The 19,312-nt window shown below is 30.9% G+C and overlaps 1 protein-coding gene across 8 annotated transcripts; it reads right to left on the bottom strand.

The window, feature by feature from the left end:
* Positions 1-3,434: 3,434 nt before the first annotated feature.
* On the bottom strand, positions 3,435-19,108 carry LOC122525380 (neurofibromin). 8 transcript variants are annotated; one of them, XM_043648132.1, is made up of 26 exons: positions 18,761-19,098; positions 16,433-16,739; positions 15,868-16,086; positions 15,091-15,766; positions 14,722-14,989; positions 14,025-14,402; positions 13,733-13,919; positions 13,571-13,612; positions 13,333-13,406; positions 12,355-13,232; positions 11,916-12,229; positions 11,272-11,833; positions 10,628-11,176; positions 10,347-10,538; positions 8,185-10,273; positions 7,959-8,099; positions 7,625-7,883; positions 7,416-7,534; positions 7,223-7,336; positions 6,535-6,621; positions 6,142-6,344; positions 5,880-6,066; positions 5,538-5,800; positions 5,267-5,434; positions 4,663-4,782; positions 3,435-4,147 (listed from the first exon to the last, which is right to left on the bottom strand). In XM_043648132.1, the coding sequence occupies exons 1-24, from the start codon at positions 18,818-18,820 to the stop codon at positions 5,350-5,352; spliced, it is 8,253 nt and encodes a 2,750-aa protein (XP_043504067.1). In that variant the 5' UTR covers positions 18,821-19,098; the 3' UTR covers positions 3,435-4,147; positions 4,663-4,782; positions 5,267-5,349. The 8 variants fall into 8 exon arrangements, with proteins under 8 accessions (XP_043504067.1, XP_043504071.1, XP_043504066.1 ...); XM_043648136.1 differs by having other exon boundaries at positions 3,435-4,782; positions 6,535-6,594; positions 18,761-19,099; XM_043648131.1 differs by having other exon boundaries at positions 3,435-4,782.
* Positions 19,109-19,312: the final 204 nt, after the last annotated feature.

The raw sequence follows: 19,312 nt of genomic DNA, 5'->3' as shown, positions 1-19,312 counted from the left end.
AGTCGAATCAAATTGGCAAATCCTTTGATGAATTTGATACTTAGTTTTAAGTATTATGAGATTAGCACCTCGCACAATAGCGATTTTCTCTTATAATGAAAAATATTTGATATAGTTCAATATAACAAATGAATCAAATGAAAATATTGCAAGAAAATGCATTACATGTGTTGCATTATTTAATTTCAATTGAATTTTGTTATTTGATATTAAAAGTGCGACGTGTTATTAGGTCATCGATTATAATTATCTGCTTGGTCGTTTGATTAATTGTGCTCGTGTATTATTATGCAATGAACTCTAAGTTCATCCATGGTTATACGAGCTTGAATATAATTAACATTAAATATAAATTAATTTTTACATAATTCCATATTAGAATCATAACGAAATAAAAGTTAATTTGCAAAAAAAGATATGAGATATCTTATCTTTCTTGCTCGTTGAAAATGTCCAATGCAGTTTTCAGGGATAAAGAAAGAAGATGCTAAATGCCGAAGAGGCCCCCACTTAATTGTGGCTGAAGAGGGCAACTACATAGACTATTGAGTTATTTTCAAAGGTTCAACAGCAAGTTCGAACTTTTCGAGAATAGAGAGCTCTCTAGTCATATTTTATATTTTATTATATTACTTTTTTGCTCGTCATTAATTTGTAGTTTTAATCGGAGATGATGGACCATTCCATCTCCTTGGGACACCAAATTCGTGTCTTAATCGTCAATAAGATGCATATGTCTTAGTTAGAGTCAAAAATATTAAAATTTTCGTAATATTAAATTTTGAAGCTTAAATAACGTTCGGTAAATATTACAGTAATTTCTCTTTTCTTTTTTCGTCTTTAATATTTTTCTCTGTGATCGTGTTTTATTATATTTGCAATTTTTCTTTCCTATATAATTTAGTTTACAAATATTTCATAATAATTAATAGATATTTTATGTAGTAACTTAATATTTGTACTTTTCCTATTTCTTTTTATTTTTATATATTTTATGTAAATGTGTGTAAAATCACGCGTTTAAATTGAATTTCATTGCAACGTGAAATAGAGATTTGATCAAAATAAATATAGAATTCAATTGAAAAGTGCATCTACGAATTGGACGATTTATATATCAGGCTATTGTATCACTTGATTGTATGATTAATATAGTTTTCTTCTTGTTACAGGTGATCATCGTTGGATTTATCATCAAACCTTATGGATTCTTTTTTATTTATGTGTTTTAAATTGCTTCATTTTAAAATATACTTATAAATGCATTTCTGAAGGCACACACACTTTTATATAATAAAAATTTTAAATAATTTAATAAAATAATTAATTAAATATTGCTTAGCTTATATATATAATAGTTTGTACATTAATATTAATTATGTTTATTTTTAATTTAAAAAATAAATTCAAGGATAACGTAATTTTTTTTCATATTTGATTATTTTTAATTATAATTTTCGAATTTTTTAACAGTACTAATCATTTATTTATTTTGTTAATTTTTATATTTGTTAATACTTATTTTTATGATACATTTATTCAACGATTAATGTATAAGCATTCATATCTATTTAATTTTTGACATTTATTTTAATTTCGATTTTTAATTCTTATTTTGTTTTCTTTTTCCCTTTATAGCACTATAATACTTTTTCAACATCATACATAATATGTTTAATAATAACAATAGCTTTAATAGTTTATGTTAATTTTCAATAATTTGTTTAAATGAAAAATAAATGGTATCAGAGAAAAAGAAGGCTGAAAATATATTAAGTATAGGTGCTTTTATTTTTAGTATTGTACAATAATTCGATTTGCGTTCGATTTTTAATTGATAATACTTAATATATTCTAAGAACTTAAGTATAACTCATAAAGTATAACTTTTATATATATGTATATATATCTATATACACATATACATACCAGGTAAATACATACATATGTATATATACAAAAGATCTTTTTTATTTGTTATATACACATATATGTATATAATCTGAATGTATATGTCTTATATGTGTGTATTTATACATATATAATAAATCTCTATTGTATATTTATATATAATAATCATCATCTTATTAAACTTATAATAAATACATCACATTTAAAGAGAAGCAGACCTTTTCACCACAAAATTGTAGGCCTTTGCAAAGATTTTTTTCTAATCGTATTATGTATTTACATAGATCATTTTACTTATTTACTTAATTTATTTTAGAAACCATTATATTTAGTCGTTTTAGCGTATGTTAACATTACATCATGACAGTAGCAGTGTTCCATTGTATTTGAGATTTCTGAATTTAGGGAATAAAAGTTTGCGTTGAAACAAGTGCACATATCGAAAATAAAAAAGAAATATAATTATATGTGGACATTTAGAAATTGTACGTCACAATGATACAAAAAAAACATAGTAACTGCAGATGTTTATAACAAAAATAATTGCTTACGTTGATAAAAATAAAACGAAAAAAAATAGAAAAAATTAGTCATGTTTGTACCATACATATATTTTTGTATAAAATAATTCATGGATATTAAACTTGAGATAATTAATAAAATAGGCGATGTAATAAAACTTTTTCCGATGCATGTTATAGCTTCTAATTAATATACCATTAATAATTATTATAGAAAAACAGAGTTTAAAAGTACAGAGTTTAAAATTCTTTGATGTCATTAAAAAAAAAACATTAAAAACAGTATGTGACAAAACATATCTTTTAATATCTAACAATTAGATAACTTAGACCGTTCCTTGTAATTATCGACTCATACATAAGTACAAAATTATTGCGAGTATTCAATAAAAAAAAATTGTTAACGCGATGTTAATACTTATAAATTCCTTCGTGTTGGTTCTTTATTTTATTTTAAAGTAATACTAATAGAAAACCAAAAGAAAAAGCAATCAGATTACATCGCTATGTCCAAAACTTGAAACTAAAAGAGAAAAGAAAAATAATCTTTTAATCAAACACTATTAGTGATTCAACAAGATTATATATGACGAAGAACACTGACAAATCTGTCTCTCATGCGATTGTACTTTTTCTTTTTCTTCTTATTTTTTTGTTTCCTTCATTTTTTTCTTCCTTAGTAATGTATATACATCGTTGCACGAGGTACATAACACATAAATCTTTAATTATTCCAACAATGCTCTCTGTTTCTAACATATTTTCATTAAAGATATTTCAAAAATATCTAAGTACCAGTACGCTAGTTAGAACCTATATATATATATATATATATGTATATATATTATATTATATCATATTATTATTATTATTATTATTATTATTAGTATTATTATTATTAATATTAATATTAACTTACGCGCTTGTAATTTACATTTCTTAATTTTTTTTCTTTCTTTAATTATTATTATATTTTTTTTGTTAAATCTCTTTTTCTTCCCCTTTTTGTTTTCTATTATTTATTTTTAAATCCTTCCTCTTCAACTTTAAAAACGATCCATTCTCTCGTGAAATTAATTATATAATACATTTGCTTAAAAACTTGCATCTCTATACAGACATATATACATACATATTTATGCGATATACATTTTACATACATATATTATATGTAAATCGTATAAATACATATATATATATATATATATATGCGCGTATTTGTTATGTACAAACGCGCGCACATGTGCGCATTTATATTATAGATATATGCGTATATATATGTATACGTATATAAATATATACATATATATATATACATATATATAAATTCTATTGCTGTAATGAAAGCTATTATTATATACTACTTCGTATGTATAATCCCATAATCGTCGTTGCGTTAAACGATCAATAGGATAAATCCTAAATTTTCTTCGGTCTGACGATCGTTCCTTTTCTTTTTCTTTTTTTTTTTTTTTTTTTAATTATTTACTATTACTCTAAAATGTCCCGTTCGTTTTCAAACTGCGGGTAAATAACGCGTGGTCTCGTTTTGTACTTTAATAAATATCAGACAATAGAATAATTGGTGTTTTCACTTAAGAACTCTAAAGATATTCATCCTCAGGCTTTGAACGCTTTGAGACAAAAAGCATTTTGAATACCAAGAACGACAATGGTCCAGAACTTCCTTTTGCTCGTTTAAAACTCGTCATATACTGTACGAGGATATAAACTATTGTTATATATATATATATTATTTTTATAATAACTTTGTGTATGATCGATAGTTTTTTCTTGATTAGAAATTATAACAAAAGAAATCAATTGAAAAAGAAAAAACAAATAAACAAATTTAATATAGTTCTAATCGATAAGAAACTAATGTGAATAATAATCGATAGTAATGTATAAATGTGCATATATGCATGTATATATATTTTTCTTTTTGTGTGTGTTTATGTGTTTATGCGTGTGTCAAGCTAATGAAGAAATTTCAATTATCGCAATTCATTCATAATAATATTAGGCATTAGTTCATTATTAGCGCACAGCCTTATAACGTTTGATGAATATTATTTACAATAAGACTGTTAACATCAACTGTATATTTGTCGATAATTAATTTAAATGTGATTTTAAAAATAATGCAAAGGTACGCAAATAAATGTGTGTGTGTGTGTGTGTGTGTGTGTGGTGTATATATTACTAATGAAAATAAATGGAGAGCTACCAATAGGGTTGGTTGGGTGGTTGGTTGTTGGCACCGTTCCTGTATGCTCATTAGCGTGAGGTGGACGGCATTGGATTAAAATGACTGGAGATATTACTGCGGTATGTTGGAGCCAAATACCTTCATAATAATATATAAACATCATTAAGACTTCTAATTAAATTAAGTAGATTTCATAATTCATATATATACAGTATCGAACAAAAGTATTGGCAAAGATTTAAATTTTCTATAATATTCTCCATAAATCTATTATATAGAAATACAATTCTTTATTTAATTTCATTGTTGTTACATAATATATCTCTAGTATAAAATTTAAATATATATTATAAGAACTACATATTTACATTAAATTGGTGTAGGATACAAAATTAAAACAAAAAGGTTTTAATAATTAAGAATTACTTTTACTTAAAAATAGGCCTTTATGTGTTTTTTGTTTGTTTAATTTTCTTTTTTTTTTTTTTTAATTATTTTATTATACTTTTTACAGATGTACAGAGAATGCTGTAGGAAAATTTAATCTATATCAATACTTTTGTTCAATACTTTACTTTTGTTTCGTTACATTTATATTGATATATATTTGTATTAAATTTACCTATTCCGGCTTTTTACATTTCGAACGCATTGACCTTTCCTTTGTAATTTTCCATGTTTTTTACAATACTGACGTACTAATCGTTAGGAAGGTATACCACCGTTACTACTACTTTCTGCTTGACTCATCGAATCCGTGGAAATGCCTTTTTTACTTTCTATACTATGACTAAAATTATTCATATATATTTAACAATACATATATACATATATAGTCATGTATTTAGAACTTAGTAAAAATAATGAGTAAATAATATTAAAACTTTTCTTACTCTCTGCGCATATAAGAAGTTCCACGTAAATCATCAGTATCCTCTGAGGAAGTACGTACATTCATACGATCACTTCCATAATTAATAGATTTAGATTTGGATATATTATCTGTATTGTGCCCATCGCTTACAATACGCTTCATTTTTTGAGCTGATGCTTCACTGCTATTCGCAAGATCATTTTCTTCAACCGGTGGACATGATTTAACCATTGCTTCCAAACATTTGACGAACAGCTCTGCACTTTCTGCCGTACGATTGCACTAAAAATGATCAAATATTATGTTAGTCATTTCCAATAAAATATACACACAAATATATATATTATATACATTTATTTACGTTCGAATATGGTCCAGCAAATCTCCATAATCCACCAAAACCATAACTTTGTAAATAATGAAGCTGTTGTTGACTGGTATCCTCGCAAGCAATCATGTTTTGTATGATTGCTTGTACAGCGTTTAAAATGGCTTGATCATGACAGGAAGACAATATAGTATTAATTTTTGCATCGAGTAGATTGTGTCTAGAAAAAGTAATTATTATTTTTAATTCTGATGTATTATTGCCATATATTATTATAAAGAATATTATATCTTACATGACAGGAAAAACTTTAGAAAAGACCACCGATGCCTCAGCCAGGTACTCGTAGAGAATTCGCGTTTCATTTTCATCCGTTGAATATTTGACCAAAGTTGCCAAAACGGTCAGAACCAAGATTTGTGTAGGAAAATCCGTTAATAGTTCAGGATCAAGCAAGACGTTATTTTCATTACTCACGCTCACCCTAGCACTACGATTCTTTTAAAAAGATAATATTTTTTTGTATGTACATATATTATTATATACAATACAATATATTATAAATAACATAATCTTATTCTATTGTATATAATAATAAATAACATATAACACAATATTCTATTATAATTGATATCAATGTATAAATATTTGTTATAAAAGAAAAATGTATAGTTATTGATAAAAGTACCTTTGGTTCTGAATCATCAGTCGGCTTGGCTTCCTTTGCGGTTGGTACAGAGAATGATCGCTGCGTTTTAAATAAAATTCGGCCAGTCTTGTTAGTGAGACGTGCATCGTTGATTTTGACGCATCGTTCGATGAAGTGCGACACGCGTTAGTAATAAGTTGCATGGTGTATTATGCAATCCGGACATAGGCAGGCACGGGTACACACAATGAGAGAATAAACAAAGATAAATCAAGGAACACCAAACACATTGTGGGTGGTACATCGGAACAATCGCGATCGTTGTTGGACCATAGACAATTTCTGGCATTTATGTAAACATTGCAGAAAAAATATTACAAAAAATAAATACATTAAAAATATTGGTGTAACATCGATGCCGCCTGATCTCTCTCTATTACATTTTTAATTAAACGCATGCAAATATACAATCTCATAAACAACGCAACTTATTATCACACACGATGATTATAATTTGTTATGTATGCCAGAGAAATACTTTAGAGGGAATTAAACGATCGTGTATATCATTTATAACATGAGGGATAAATAAAACTGATCTTGGTGTGATACATTAATACAATTACATAATACGGTACTTTTGAATGATGGCAAAACAACAGTTGGTCTTTGTATGACATTTAAGTGATAGAAAGCTTTAATAAATAAATTCAAATTATGTGTATACCTGATGAGCAGAATATTGTTTCTGCTGTTTCGCTTGTGTTAGTGCAGACTGATCAAGAAGATCCCAAGATTTTTGTCTTCTATTAGTTGGGTTGCTAGTGTTACCAGGCACATCCTAGGAATAGTTTAAAGATTAAGATAGAATACAGTTATATATTATAAGAAAGTTTAAAATGTATAAATATATTTCTTACTGTAACATGAGATACAGAAGTATCAAGAAAATCCGTACTACCAAATTCTGCAGTATTTTTATTAAGGGAATGTCTAATATGACATCGACTTCTAACTTCCTCCGATACGGATACTAAAGCTATATAAAAAAAAAAATAATTATATAGAGAATAATTAAGTAAGTTCTTTCTTTTTTGTTTCCTCTCCATAGAAATCGTAGATAACATACCAGCTAAATAAGCCACACTTTCTGGCGATACTTCAAACTTATCTCTTCTGTAGGGTTTTGCTACAATAGCTAACAGCATAGTTAATACTCTAGCTGTCCTTGTAACCGTTGTCAGAGTGGGATGTCTATATCCTTTTAAAAGGTGTCCAACTAATGCAAAATGAAAGTTAGATTTAAATGATAATCCTACTGCATTGTCCAATTGTTTGAAATGTCCTTCCAGTGGTTCGCGCGTTGACATCATTACGTGTTCTAAAGTCTTGCAAAATTAATGAACAAAATATTAAAAAATGAATAAGCTTAAATTGATAAATAAATAATTAATATTTCAAACCTTCTCATCAAAAGTACCCTGAGAATCAAGAGTATGTAAATTTTGTTCGAGAAGAGCCAAACCGGGTGCATATAAAGATGCTTCGTCCAATTGAAGAACAGATGTTGCCACCCAGAATAAATACCTGTGTATTGGTGATTCCTATATAAAAGAAGCATAGAAAATAAATTATTTAAGTCATTATATAACAAAACAATAATAATACTACTTATGACGTAATACTTACAGGCCTGAGAAGTGGTTGTAAGCGTGTAAGACACATCACAATTGCTTCTAAAAGTGTGATATCATTAAAACTTTCCAAAGCTTTCACTAATATCCTTAACAATTGTTTCATGTCTTGATCATTAATACTTTTACTGATACAACCAAAAACAATCAAAGCACGTGGTTGTAGAGCAGGATTAAAGCAAAATGCAAAACTCTTAGCCAAAGATGTCCAAGTTTTAAGCCAATCGCAATTGGGAATATCTCTCATACAAGCTTCCATAATTTCAAGAAGAGCGTCAGTAATTACTTCCAAATTTGTTAAAGATAATCTTTCTTTGTCTGATGTTCCACTAACGTTTCTTTCGTTTTCATAACGTTTCTCATTACAATGTCGATTAGTAGTTCTAAATGCTGTTACAGCCGCAGACTTAACTTTGCTAATACCAAATAGTAGATAAAATTTAGGTAAAGAAAATTCATCCAGACTCATTCTCAATATTCTGTGCGTATCCTCAGAAAACTGTGGTGAACTGCAGGTACATAGAGAGTGTATGCTATTAATAACTAAACCATGAGTAGAGGCTCGCATACTAAGAGTTCCACAACATACTAAAAAAGTAACTGTGTGAAAGAGATATGGTAAATTTTTACCCACGTCTAAACAATTATTAAATGATAGCATTAATAAATAACGAGCAAGAATAGCTATGCTGTGCCACATTTTGTGTTGCTCGAGAGAAGACGTTGGCGAGGTGCAAGTTTTATCCACTACTCTGCATATTCTTCCAATTACTTTTTTCGCTACCAATTGAACATTTCCAGAAGCAAGAGCTACAGCCGTATCTGCTATTATTTCAACTCTCGGCGAACCTAATTCATTTCCAACGCTGCATTGAATGAAATTATCAAGAACTGTGTCTATTAATTCGGGTAATCTTCCAATAGTGCTCCAGATTTTAGCTTGAATACTTGGATACATTTCTACCTCTTTGATCGTTAAAATAATCAATGTTTCTATTATCTGCGATACTTGTTTCTGACGTTTTCCACCTTCGTCGTTCGGTTTGTAAAACTTGACTAAATTATTCAACCACGGTGTCATATATTCTAAACATAAATGTTTCAATTCGATGGTGGACATTCGAAATCCTTGAATGCATTCCTCCAAAAACTCTAGGGTTAAATGAGGATCATTTGTAGCTAGAGTCTCGCTAAGATGTTTAATAAAAATTGTATTATTCGATGGTATGCATAAGCCGGAGGTTTCCAATAATTGACCTTCAATTTTTAAATCAAACGTTGCTGTTAGCGCACACAATTGATTATATGCAGCTGTTCGTAAATTAGGATCAGAACTGCCAAGATTTAATAGAGCCATATTTAGTAATGTACCAGGCACATCCTTAGGTCGAATTTTAGGATGAACTAACATAGAATCTGGTTGCGATAATTCCCATCTATTTCTTATGTGAATTATAGCTTGCACAATGCTTTCACAGTCATTGTGAATAAAGGATAATGGACCGGGTTCATTGGAGATAGTAAGGGTAAACTGATTGTCATCTACCAATGAAACTACTTCTATTTCTGATGCATAATAAACATCATTTAAGAGAACGGAATGTGACAATACTTTACATTTCTCGGCAGAGGTAATTTGTATAGCAGTTGGTCCAACCTTTATAGAAACTTTAGTATCTTTATGGGATAACTTCAAAGCACCAGTAAAAACCTTCAAATCTTCGTCAAGAGATAAAGTTGCACCAGGTAATTTTTGGTGCTCTATGTCGATGACGTCATTTAAACGACCAGGTCCATCAATGAAAACTACTTTACGATTTCCCTTCAAAGGTGCCAGGATTCTATCATGATATTTTGTATATTCTCGTACCCAACTATTACAATTATAAATGTATGTAGCATGAATATTTTCATAGGCGACTGTAGGTAGTACGTAAAACCATTTTTGTAAGAATTCTGTTCTAAATTTATTATCAGAACATGTGTGAGTAAAATCAATAACTAATTCAAATGGTGAATGACAGAATGGTTTTAAAGTAAGAATCACGTGATATATCAATAAATCACCATTAGTTTCTCCAATCCTATAAAAAAATAACGATTCTTAGTGTCATAACATAAAATATTAAGATAAATCATATAATTAAAAGTACATACTTGTAACGTCTTGCAATATAATAAAATACTGGATAGCCTTGCTTGCTTGTTCCTGCTTGATAAAAAATATTCAAACTTTTGATGCTCTTAAACTCATCCAATTCATGCATGTTATGTTTCACCATAATTTCTTCAAAATTAGTCGACGACATATCAATACTTGACCATCGGGCATAAGATGAAAATAATAAACTATTGAAAAAGTAAAATTAAAGAAAATTGAATAAATATATGTATATAAAACTAATTAATAAATATATAATAAATATATATCTACTCACTGAGAATCAACCGGTTTATGTTCTGGAGGACCAAGGTATGCCAATAACGTAGCCATTTTGTCAAAAGGTCTTCTACCTACAGCTTTGTGGTCCCGACTGCTACTGAGATAGTCACCAATTCGTTCTTGATGATTCCACAACAGTCTATGCAAAGCTAAAACGTTAGCATCAGATACGAAGGACATAGGATGGCTTGTCTGATCAACAGTTTCACAGTCCGATGCTATTTGTATGAAAAATCTTCTGCCTATTTCAAAATGTGCTCGTAGAAAATCATTAAAAGGTACCATATGTTGTTCTTTACTAAATTCAACGTGATTAGCTATATTTTGTAATATTTTTGACATCAACATGAGGCCACGTTTTATTTGTGGTGGTACTGGTTTATTTACTATTCCCATTTCTTGAGGTGAAACTATAGCTGGATTAATGAAACGTAAGAATATCACTGTTCCAACAGCACCAATGTTATTTTGTGGACACTGAGGAAATCTTTTACTGAGTACTTGATATAAACAGTGACACATCGAGCGTAATTGTGGAGGAAAGCTTGAAAAAAGAAAAATATTAATATTAAAATATCTGATAAATATATAGAGCAATGTAATATATTAAATTATTCGTAAGAAAAATTGATATTCTACCTGTCAGCAGAGGATACTATGGCATTAAATACTTTTTCTGTCAATGCAATTAAATTACGTCCATTTTGTTCTATATCTTCATTCGCATCTATTCTTGCACTATCAACTTCAAATCCAGTATTACAGTCATCAAGCAGAGGCCTAATCAAAGGTTCTAATAAACTTTGTAAATAGCTAGCGCCATAAATCTTGAAACAAAATGCCATAATTTTACTACCAAGGCTGTTGCCACGAAAAAGGGTTTGCATACAATCAGAAACTTCAACTTCTCGATAAAACATATTCCATAACAATGGTGATAGTAAATGTTTAGCATCAAACAGAGTAACAAAAACGCGTGCCAACTCATCCATCTGATTCGTTGTTACTACATTAGCTAATGCCATTGCGATAGGTAATTCTCCTTTATCGCTAATCATTGTAACTAACTGAACTAATTGTTCAAATCTATCGGCCAATACTGTTTCAGCAAGAGTATCAAATTCAGTCCCTTGTTGTAGAATTTTTGTCAATACTTCCATAAAAGCAGCTCGTGTTTGAAGATCTGAATTGTAGCCTAAACCTAAAGATTTAAATTGAAATTAAAAAAAGAAAATAAATGTATAATATTGCAAATGTTATATCTTTAGAAAAATTCTATTTACTTATAGAATGCCTCAAACCGCTGTCGATATTTGCGCTGAGAAGATTGCTCATTGCTTGGATCGTAGCATTACGTAACGTAGACAATTTGCCAATAGTTAACTGCGATTGTTGTGATACTATATCTTTTTCGTCAGCAGTTCCATCATTACATCCATTTAACAAATTCATGAAAAGTGAAAAATATTTAAGAAATAATTGTGACTTTGCTTCCATAGGATTACCACGATCGGATTCTTCTGGTTGAAGAGGAAGTCCACGTAATAATGCTCCTACTGCTTCCATACATGCTTGATCTAGATCCCTAGAGTATAAACTAAAGTAAAAAATAGGATCTATACTATATTTTCATAATTTTATTTTAATGATTAATATCTCAATTTTATATTAATATCAATATATATTTCAAAATTTATATTTTATAATAGTATTATATCATACCTTGCAATAATCGTAACATCAGCACCACTGGGTGGAGTTATTTGGTGGGTAGCATTCATTAACCAATCGGTCAGGTACTCCACTAATTTATTTCGAAATTTCATTTCTTGTCGAAATGCTAAATCATCGCGTCGTTTCATCATTGCTTCGACAAGTTGACACAATTTGGTCTTAATATGAATGGAATGTACCGACATATCCAAATGTCTAACGTATTTAACAATTGCTAATGTCATTCCTTCTATACTAGTCATTCCAAGATATTCCGACGGTTGATCAGTTTTAGAATCCAAAACGTTCTTCATTATAAATATCGTATGTTCGATAAATTGCGTATTAACGTCTAACACAATAACTCTGCCTTGATCAAAGAATTTTTCTACTATACTTTTTATTTGGTCGAATAGTATTGGATATAAAGCAGGGCTCATTTCGTGACCAACTAATTCCTGAACATGTTTTTGTATTTGTGCACCAAACTTTTCATTATTATATGTTAATAATCTGAGAAGATTGAACACAAATTGTGTAACTAAACAATATTGTATATCCTGATTGACGTTCGATAAACAAGCTATCGTTTCTAACTGCTTAGCTGAGCCCTTTTTAGGTTCAGGATTTGGAGGTAATCCAGAAAGTAGTCTATTAGAACAACGTTTTTGTAAACAGACCCCTCCTAATGCACAAAGAAACCCTGTCATATTTGCCCATTCGTTTATTTGTTCGTCTAATTCGTGTTCTGAATTTTGATGAGAAGGTCTTCTCTTTGCAGTACTACGATGAAACGATTCAACCTGACTATCTTCTGTCTTCGTTTTCGGATAATTAGATAACTGTCGTAACATTGCATCCCAGTTTTTATATGTTTCTTCCCATGCCTGTATAAAACACAAATAACAAATATATCATTAATAAAAATCATCGCGTTTGAATATTTTCTAAAAAGAAATGAAATAAAAGGTAAATAAAAATACATACAGGTTGAACACCATTTACACAATGTTCAATTTTTCTTAATAAGGCCATAATCCTCTTCTGTAAAGCAGCTCGTCCTAAAAATGAATACTAAGTCAATCCCTTATTTCGTTAAATAATAAATATAAAAAAAAATATAACAATATATGAGAGACAAAAATAATGGTAAAAAAATGTATATAATATATATATATCTTATTCCTCTAAGATGACTTACATACAACTTCATATGCAAACTTACCATGATTATGTTCATGATAATTTATTCTACTATCCCCGCTGGCTGTTATAAACATAAGTTCTTTAATATTTCATTAACTTTCTTTTTCTGGTATTTGTATCTAATCCTTCTTGTTCAACTAATTGTGCACAATGTTGGAATTACATTGAGTGTGAAACTCACCAGTGGTTAATATAGTAGAAGCTTGAGCTAATTCAATATATAAATGATAATTGGGAAGTAGGCACGTCACAGTTACTTCATCGCTACCACAGCGAATCTCAGCTTCTTTGCACAATAATGCAAAACATGACATAGATACCAAGACAGCTTCCATATCAATGCTCCATAAATACATAAAGAGGACAACCTGTATAAGAAGAAAAAATGTCATACTTTGTTATATAATTTATAATTTTACTATTTAAAAAAAAATAATAAAAAGAACATACTTGTGTAAATATACAAAACAAACCTCAAGTTTAATGTGCGCTTGCTTACACGTAGTAATCTGGCTACCCACGTTAGCATAATCTTTATTTTGTGAAAGAAACTCGTTTCGACAAATTAAAATTTCTCTAAGCCACTTCAATATACTGGTATAGTTGAGAATTTGATGTTGAATAAGTTTATCAGATATCGAAGAGAGTGCTTGAGAACTGATGTCCCAAAAAGTCTCCATCGGAGTTTCAGGATTCCATGCTTTGATCTTGTCAGGATGATGTAATACTAACAATGCTTCCATTGCTTCGGTTGCTATATCTAGCATCGTTGTTTGATGAACCAAAGTAACAAGACCGTTGATCAATTCTAATGTTGAGCTTCGCATTTCGTGTCCACTTTTACCTTGATTCTAAGAAACATTTAATATAATATATATCAGTAGCATATATCAGTGTAATATATCAGGAGTGGCCAATTTCATTATAATATATATGATCGATTATTTTTCTTAAAAATATGTCGCAATTTGCTTACTTAAAATCTCGACATTTAACAGATTCTAAAACAAACTACGACAATTAGTTTTTATGTATCATTATTAACAATCAGTTGTATTTGCTTGTTGAAATCGCGTTTCCTATCGATTATGATCGATCAACAATCGATCGATAAGCTTCGCAATCGATTTATTGGCCATTTCTATTACATATAAATTTGATTAAACTCACATTTAACATTAACATGGGATCTGCGTGAATAAGTCGTACCATACATAAAAGTAGATTTCTGTAACTAAAAACTTCTTCTCCTCTATCCTTGCATTTACTTTGTTCTTTGCCTTTAAGTGTCAAGCTATGTATCATTCGTAATGGCGTATGCGAATAGCTCTGCATTACTTTGTTCAATGTATCGGTAAAGTTATTTCTAAGTTCGGTACTTCGTGAATATATCTTATCTATTTCAGGCCACGATGGGAGTCTTGGTTCTGTTACGATTCTGTGAAATATAATATAAATTAAAAATGAATGTTTTTTTATAGATAAAATATAATAGTGCAATATAAATAAATATTGTTTGAATATATTTTAAAGTCTTACTTGTATAACGAACTGACCAAGACGAAATGGTATGTCAATGGAAAATCAAATGTAAGTACTTTATTATTATTTGGATTAATACGGAAGCAGCTTACAAAACAATCTATCATTAAATCAACATCTTGGGCGATATAATTTTGACCACGTGAGAATTGCTTGTTGGGGTTAAACAACAGTGCTATTAGATCCTTCATAACTTGTTGTACTAATTTAAAAATGACATTATTGGAATCGAAATTATTTGTATACGTAGATGCCTTACAGAGCTTAACGCACGTCACTGCTGCAGCTTCTACCAAATGTCTGCTGGAGCTGCCATGAATTGCCAAACCTTGTTTAACACTAGTTATAAATTGTCTCTTTTTTTCATGCTTTTGTGAAATAGGTACTCCAGCATCTGTGTTAACAATCTCTTCCAATATTTTAGGCGATAATACTAGCAACATAATTTGCAATGGCCATAGAACAGCGTTTCTTCCTTTCTTATTATCGACATATGCGTCAAGAATATCAAAAAGTTCTTCGCATGCTTTAGCTAAATCTTCATTAGGTCTCTTTTGGATATCAGCAAATTCATTCGGATAAGTATCCATCCAATTCCAAATAGCTTTTTCCAATGAATTCATAAGAACCAGGTGAGCCGATTTCTTGAGTTGTTTAAATTTTTGTATAGTTTCTAAGTAAAACAAAAATCAATACCATTTTACATTTAAAATGATCTTAAAAGCGTATCTAATATTAAAACAAAATTAGAAAAGTAAAAATATATTATACTACCATTTAAAATTTTAGTTAATCTATAGACATCAATGTTGATATGCTGAATTAATTCGATGTCACTATAATCTGGATTTTCATCGCCACAATTAGATAATTCTTGCAATCTTGCGGATATTCTATTAAAAACAGCACTGAAAAAGTTTAGGCTCAAGGCAAAAAGTACTTTGCTAGCCAAATTCTTAAGATGCCCATTTTGAAGGATATCATTTGGTATGTCTGCAAAAATAACACGTAACGATGCTTAATATCAACATTTCTATAAAAGCCGCTCATTTGCCAAATTCAATTAACTCAGCGAAAGAAAAAATAATAACAATTTATATAAAGCTAAATACGTTTGTTATTCGATGAGCATAAAAATAATCATTTAAGTGGTGCTATGCCAAATTAATTAAGGATATTTATTTTAAAATTAAAAATTTAAGTATATCTATCAAGCGCTTTGATAATAAAATTTGAAAATATTCTTAAATTAGAATTAATTGCTTTGGCATGTGAATGGTTGATATATTAATAGTAAATGCATAAAATAAAAGAATAAAAAAGGAGGAACTATGCTCACCTATAAATTGGCATATCTCTCTAAGCAATAATTTGACATTCATAGCCTCGTCATATTTCGTAGTATCTCTCGGTTGATTAACAAGGCATTTCTCTAATGTATCCAAAACTATAATGATAGATTCATAACATCGATCGGTACGAGGATTTCCGATAGAAGGCGACATTTCGTTGACGCGTTGTAGCATCTTCGTAAGGCCGGATATTACCAAAGAAAAACGATATCGCGAAATTTTGATAAGACATTTTTGGTTTCTTTCTTCGTTCAACCGAGAATGGGTAGTTTGGGGACCGGTACGGCACGGCAGCTGTAGATGAATGAAATCAAATAATAAATCAAAACAATTAATCATTTCAAATGCTTCGAATTTCGGTGTATGAATAAAACCAAATCAATTTTATCTAACAGGGAAGGAAGGAACGAATGGACGAACGAATGAACGAACGAACGAACGTACGTGCTTAAACAAAAATTTATTCGTACTCGTGACCGAGATTAGACGAGTATAGAATTATTGAATCGAAGAGTTCGACTAATTATTTTTTAAGACCTTATATATATCTTACAATTAAATGAAAAGTATAGCAAAAATAAAAGTAATAAAGATATGAGATGAAAGATAAGGAATAGAACACTTTCCAAAATGAAGGAAATCATATTAAAAAGGTATAAAAAGTTAAATAAATATGACAAAGGTGGTAACAATCATAGCATATTATCTTTTTCCAGTCGATAATGATGTGATATGAATCGTGCGCCGAGCGAATACAATTTTCATTCATGCATCGGCATCACGAAGGGGACAACGTTGTGTGAGTAAAAGGAGGGGCTGAAAGTGGACGGGATGGGCCAGGCTATATACACCTTTACTGAATAGCTCCCGCGTTGGATGAAGAGGAGGGGGGAGGGGGAGGAGAGCAGGAGGAAGAGGAAGAAGACAGAGGGGTTGAGTGTGCGCGAGGGGTGGGGGCGAAGGTCAAAGCATGAAAGGGGAGGAAAGAGGGATGAAAGGGAGCGCGATGAAGCATCTTTCCATGAATGAGCGAATTGAACGACACGACCAAGTGCCTCTGTTTTTTTTTTCTTTCTTTTTCTGTTTTTGTTTTCCCCTTTCCTTTCGTTTCGTTTCGTTCGTTCGTTCGTTCGTTCGTTTATTTTTACTCTTTCATCTCAATTTTCTTTTTTTCTTTTTTTTATCTTTTTACGTACTAAAGGGAAATTTTAATGAAAATTATCGAGAAAAAGATTAATTGATATTTCTCTATCTACGTTTCGGGAAACGTATTATTTACTGATTCGAAAAGAGAGAGAGAGGGAGAGAGAAAGAGTAACCGCCCCTTTCGTTCATTCGTTCATTCTGTTCAATTCCGTTGGTTGAAAACGTTTCGTTAATCACAATCCATCGGCGATCGTTCACCGTCTGACACTTCCGTGACTGCAAGCAACCGCGTGTTGAGAGAAAGAGAGAAAAAGAATCAGTAGGTTGAGATGGGTGGGAGGAGGGAGAGAAAGAGAAAGAGAGAAAGGGAGGAAAAGAGCAAGGCGATTAAAAGAAAGAGGCGTGTACACGAGAGAAAAAGAGAAAGAGGGAAAGAGAGAGAGAGAGAAAGAGAAAGAGAGAGAAATAGATAGAGAGAGACCAATCGGATGAATTGAAAAAAAGAGGAAAACTGAAAGAAAGAAATGTTCTATTTTTTTTCCCTCTTTCTTTTGTTCCTTTTTTAGAGATACGTGTCGCATATTTTCGAAAGTTATCCCTTGTGTAATTGTTGCATTTATTTATTTGTGTTATTTTAGAGTTTCTTTTTTTATGTTTGTTGATTTTGATATATATATCTATAGGTACGTATTGTCAAAGTGCATACGTGCTGTTTTCTACGAACAAAGTCGGGTTCGTTCTCGTCTCTTTTTATCGTTCGCAAATAAATTCGTCGAAAGAATCTAATGAATAGAACGAGTAAAGTGAATAAAATGTATGCGAAAAGAGAATGTAAGAGAAAAAGAGAGAGAGAGAGAGAGATAGAGAGAGAGAGAGAAATGTCGAACACCGGAAGAGGGTTGGGAAAAGAGAAAGAAGATGGGCTTGCCGTTCGGAAGGCAGAAAACAGCTTTACGTGTATGCGTGCGTATGTAATACGTATATATGTCAAGTTAGAAAGAGACAGATAGATAGATAGATAAAAAGATAGGTAAATAGAAAGATAGGTAGAAAGAGACAGAGACAGAGGTAGGCCTAAAAAGGGTATAATAAAGGATGTAGGGAAAGAAATAAAGAAAATAATAAAATAAAAATTAGGGGTGCGACCGAGTGTGTGTATGTGTGTGTACCTGTTCCTCGAAACGCGCAATTAGCGAATTGGCCCATTCTACCGGCTTTTGCGTGCCCATCGCCGTCCGAGTTTCAGTGACGAGCCGTCATCACGTAGGACGATTCACGAGCTCGGTACGGGCACTCGACATCGATACGTAGCCATTTACGAACGTCGACTGACGAGCGCCCTGCGTCTCAGCCTCGCCAAGGAGGGGCGCAATAACTCGGGCTCCGGATTACCACTGGGGCGGGTAGGGGGGAAGAAAGGGCTGTGTTACTGCTGATACTAGTGCTGCTGCCACGCTACCATTGCCGGTACTATTGCTTCTACTAGTTGTGCTTTCATGTCCTTTCTACTTATTATTGGTACTCTGGTGCTCTAGTAGTGGTACCAGTACTGGTGCTGCCTACTATCCTACTACTAATACTATTACCACTATTATTATTATTACTTACTTCTCTCGAAGGGCGCGCTCTATCTCTATCCTGTTTCATACATCGTATGCATTCGCTTCGTTGAGAATCGAAGATAGTCGAAGACGCACGATGTCTCTTCGTACTTGTTGACC

This window comes from Polistes fuscatus, unplaced genomic scaffold (assembly GCF_010416935.1).
Source record: "Polistes fuscatus isolate 324 unplaced genomic scaffold, CU_Pfus_HIC Scaffold9, whole genome shotgun sequence".
In the NCBI taxonomy this organism is placed as follows: domain Eukaryota; kingdom Metazoa; phylum Arthropoda; class Insecta; order Hymenoptera; family Vespidae; genus Polistes; species Polistes fuscatus.
Note: the sequence above shows the minus strand (reverse complement) of the source record. Positions and strands in the feature narration are given on the sequence as shown.

Coding starts and splice junctions, on each gene's coding strand:
- LOC122525380 (XM_043648131.1), bottom strand. CDS start 18,820: ATGGGCACGCAAAAGCCGGTAGAATGGGCCAATTCGCTAATTGCGCGT. Junction 14,990..15,090: donor TTGGTCAGTTCGTTATACAA/GTAAGACTTTAA, acceptor TATATTTCACAG/AATCGTAACAGAACCAAGAC. Junction 13,407..13,570: donor TTATCATGAACATAATCATG/GTAAGTTTGCAT, acceptor ATTCATTTTTAG/GACGAGCTGCTTTACAGAAG.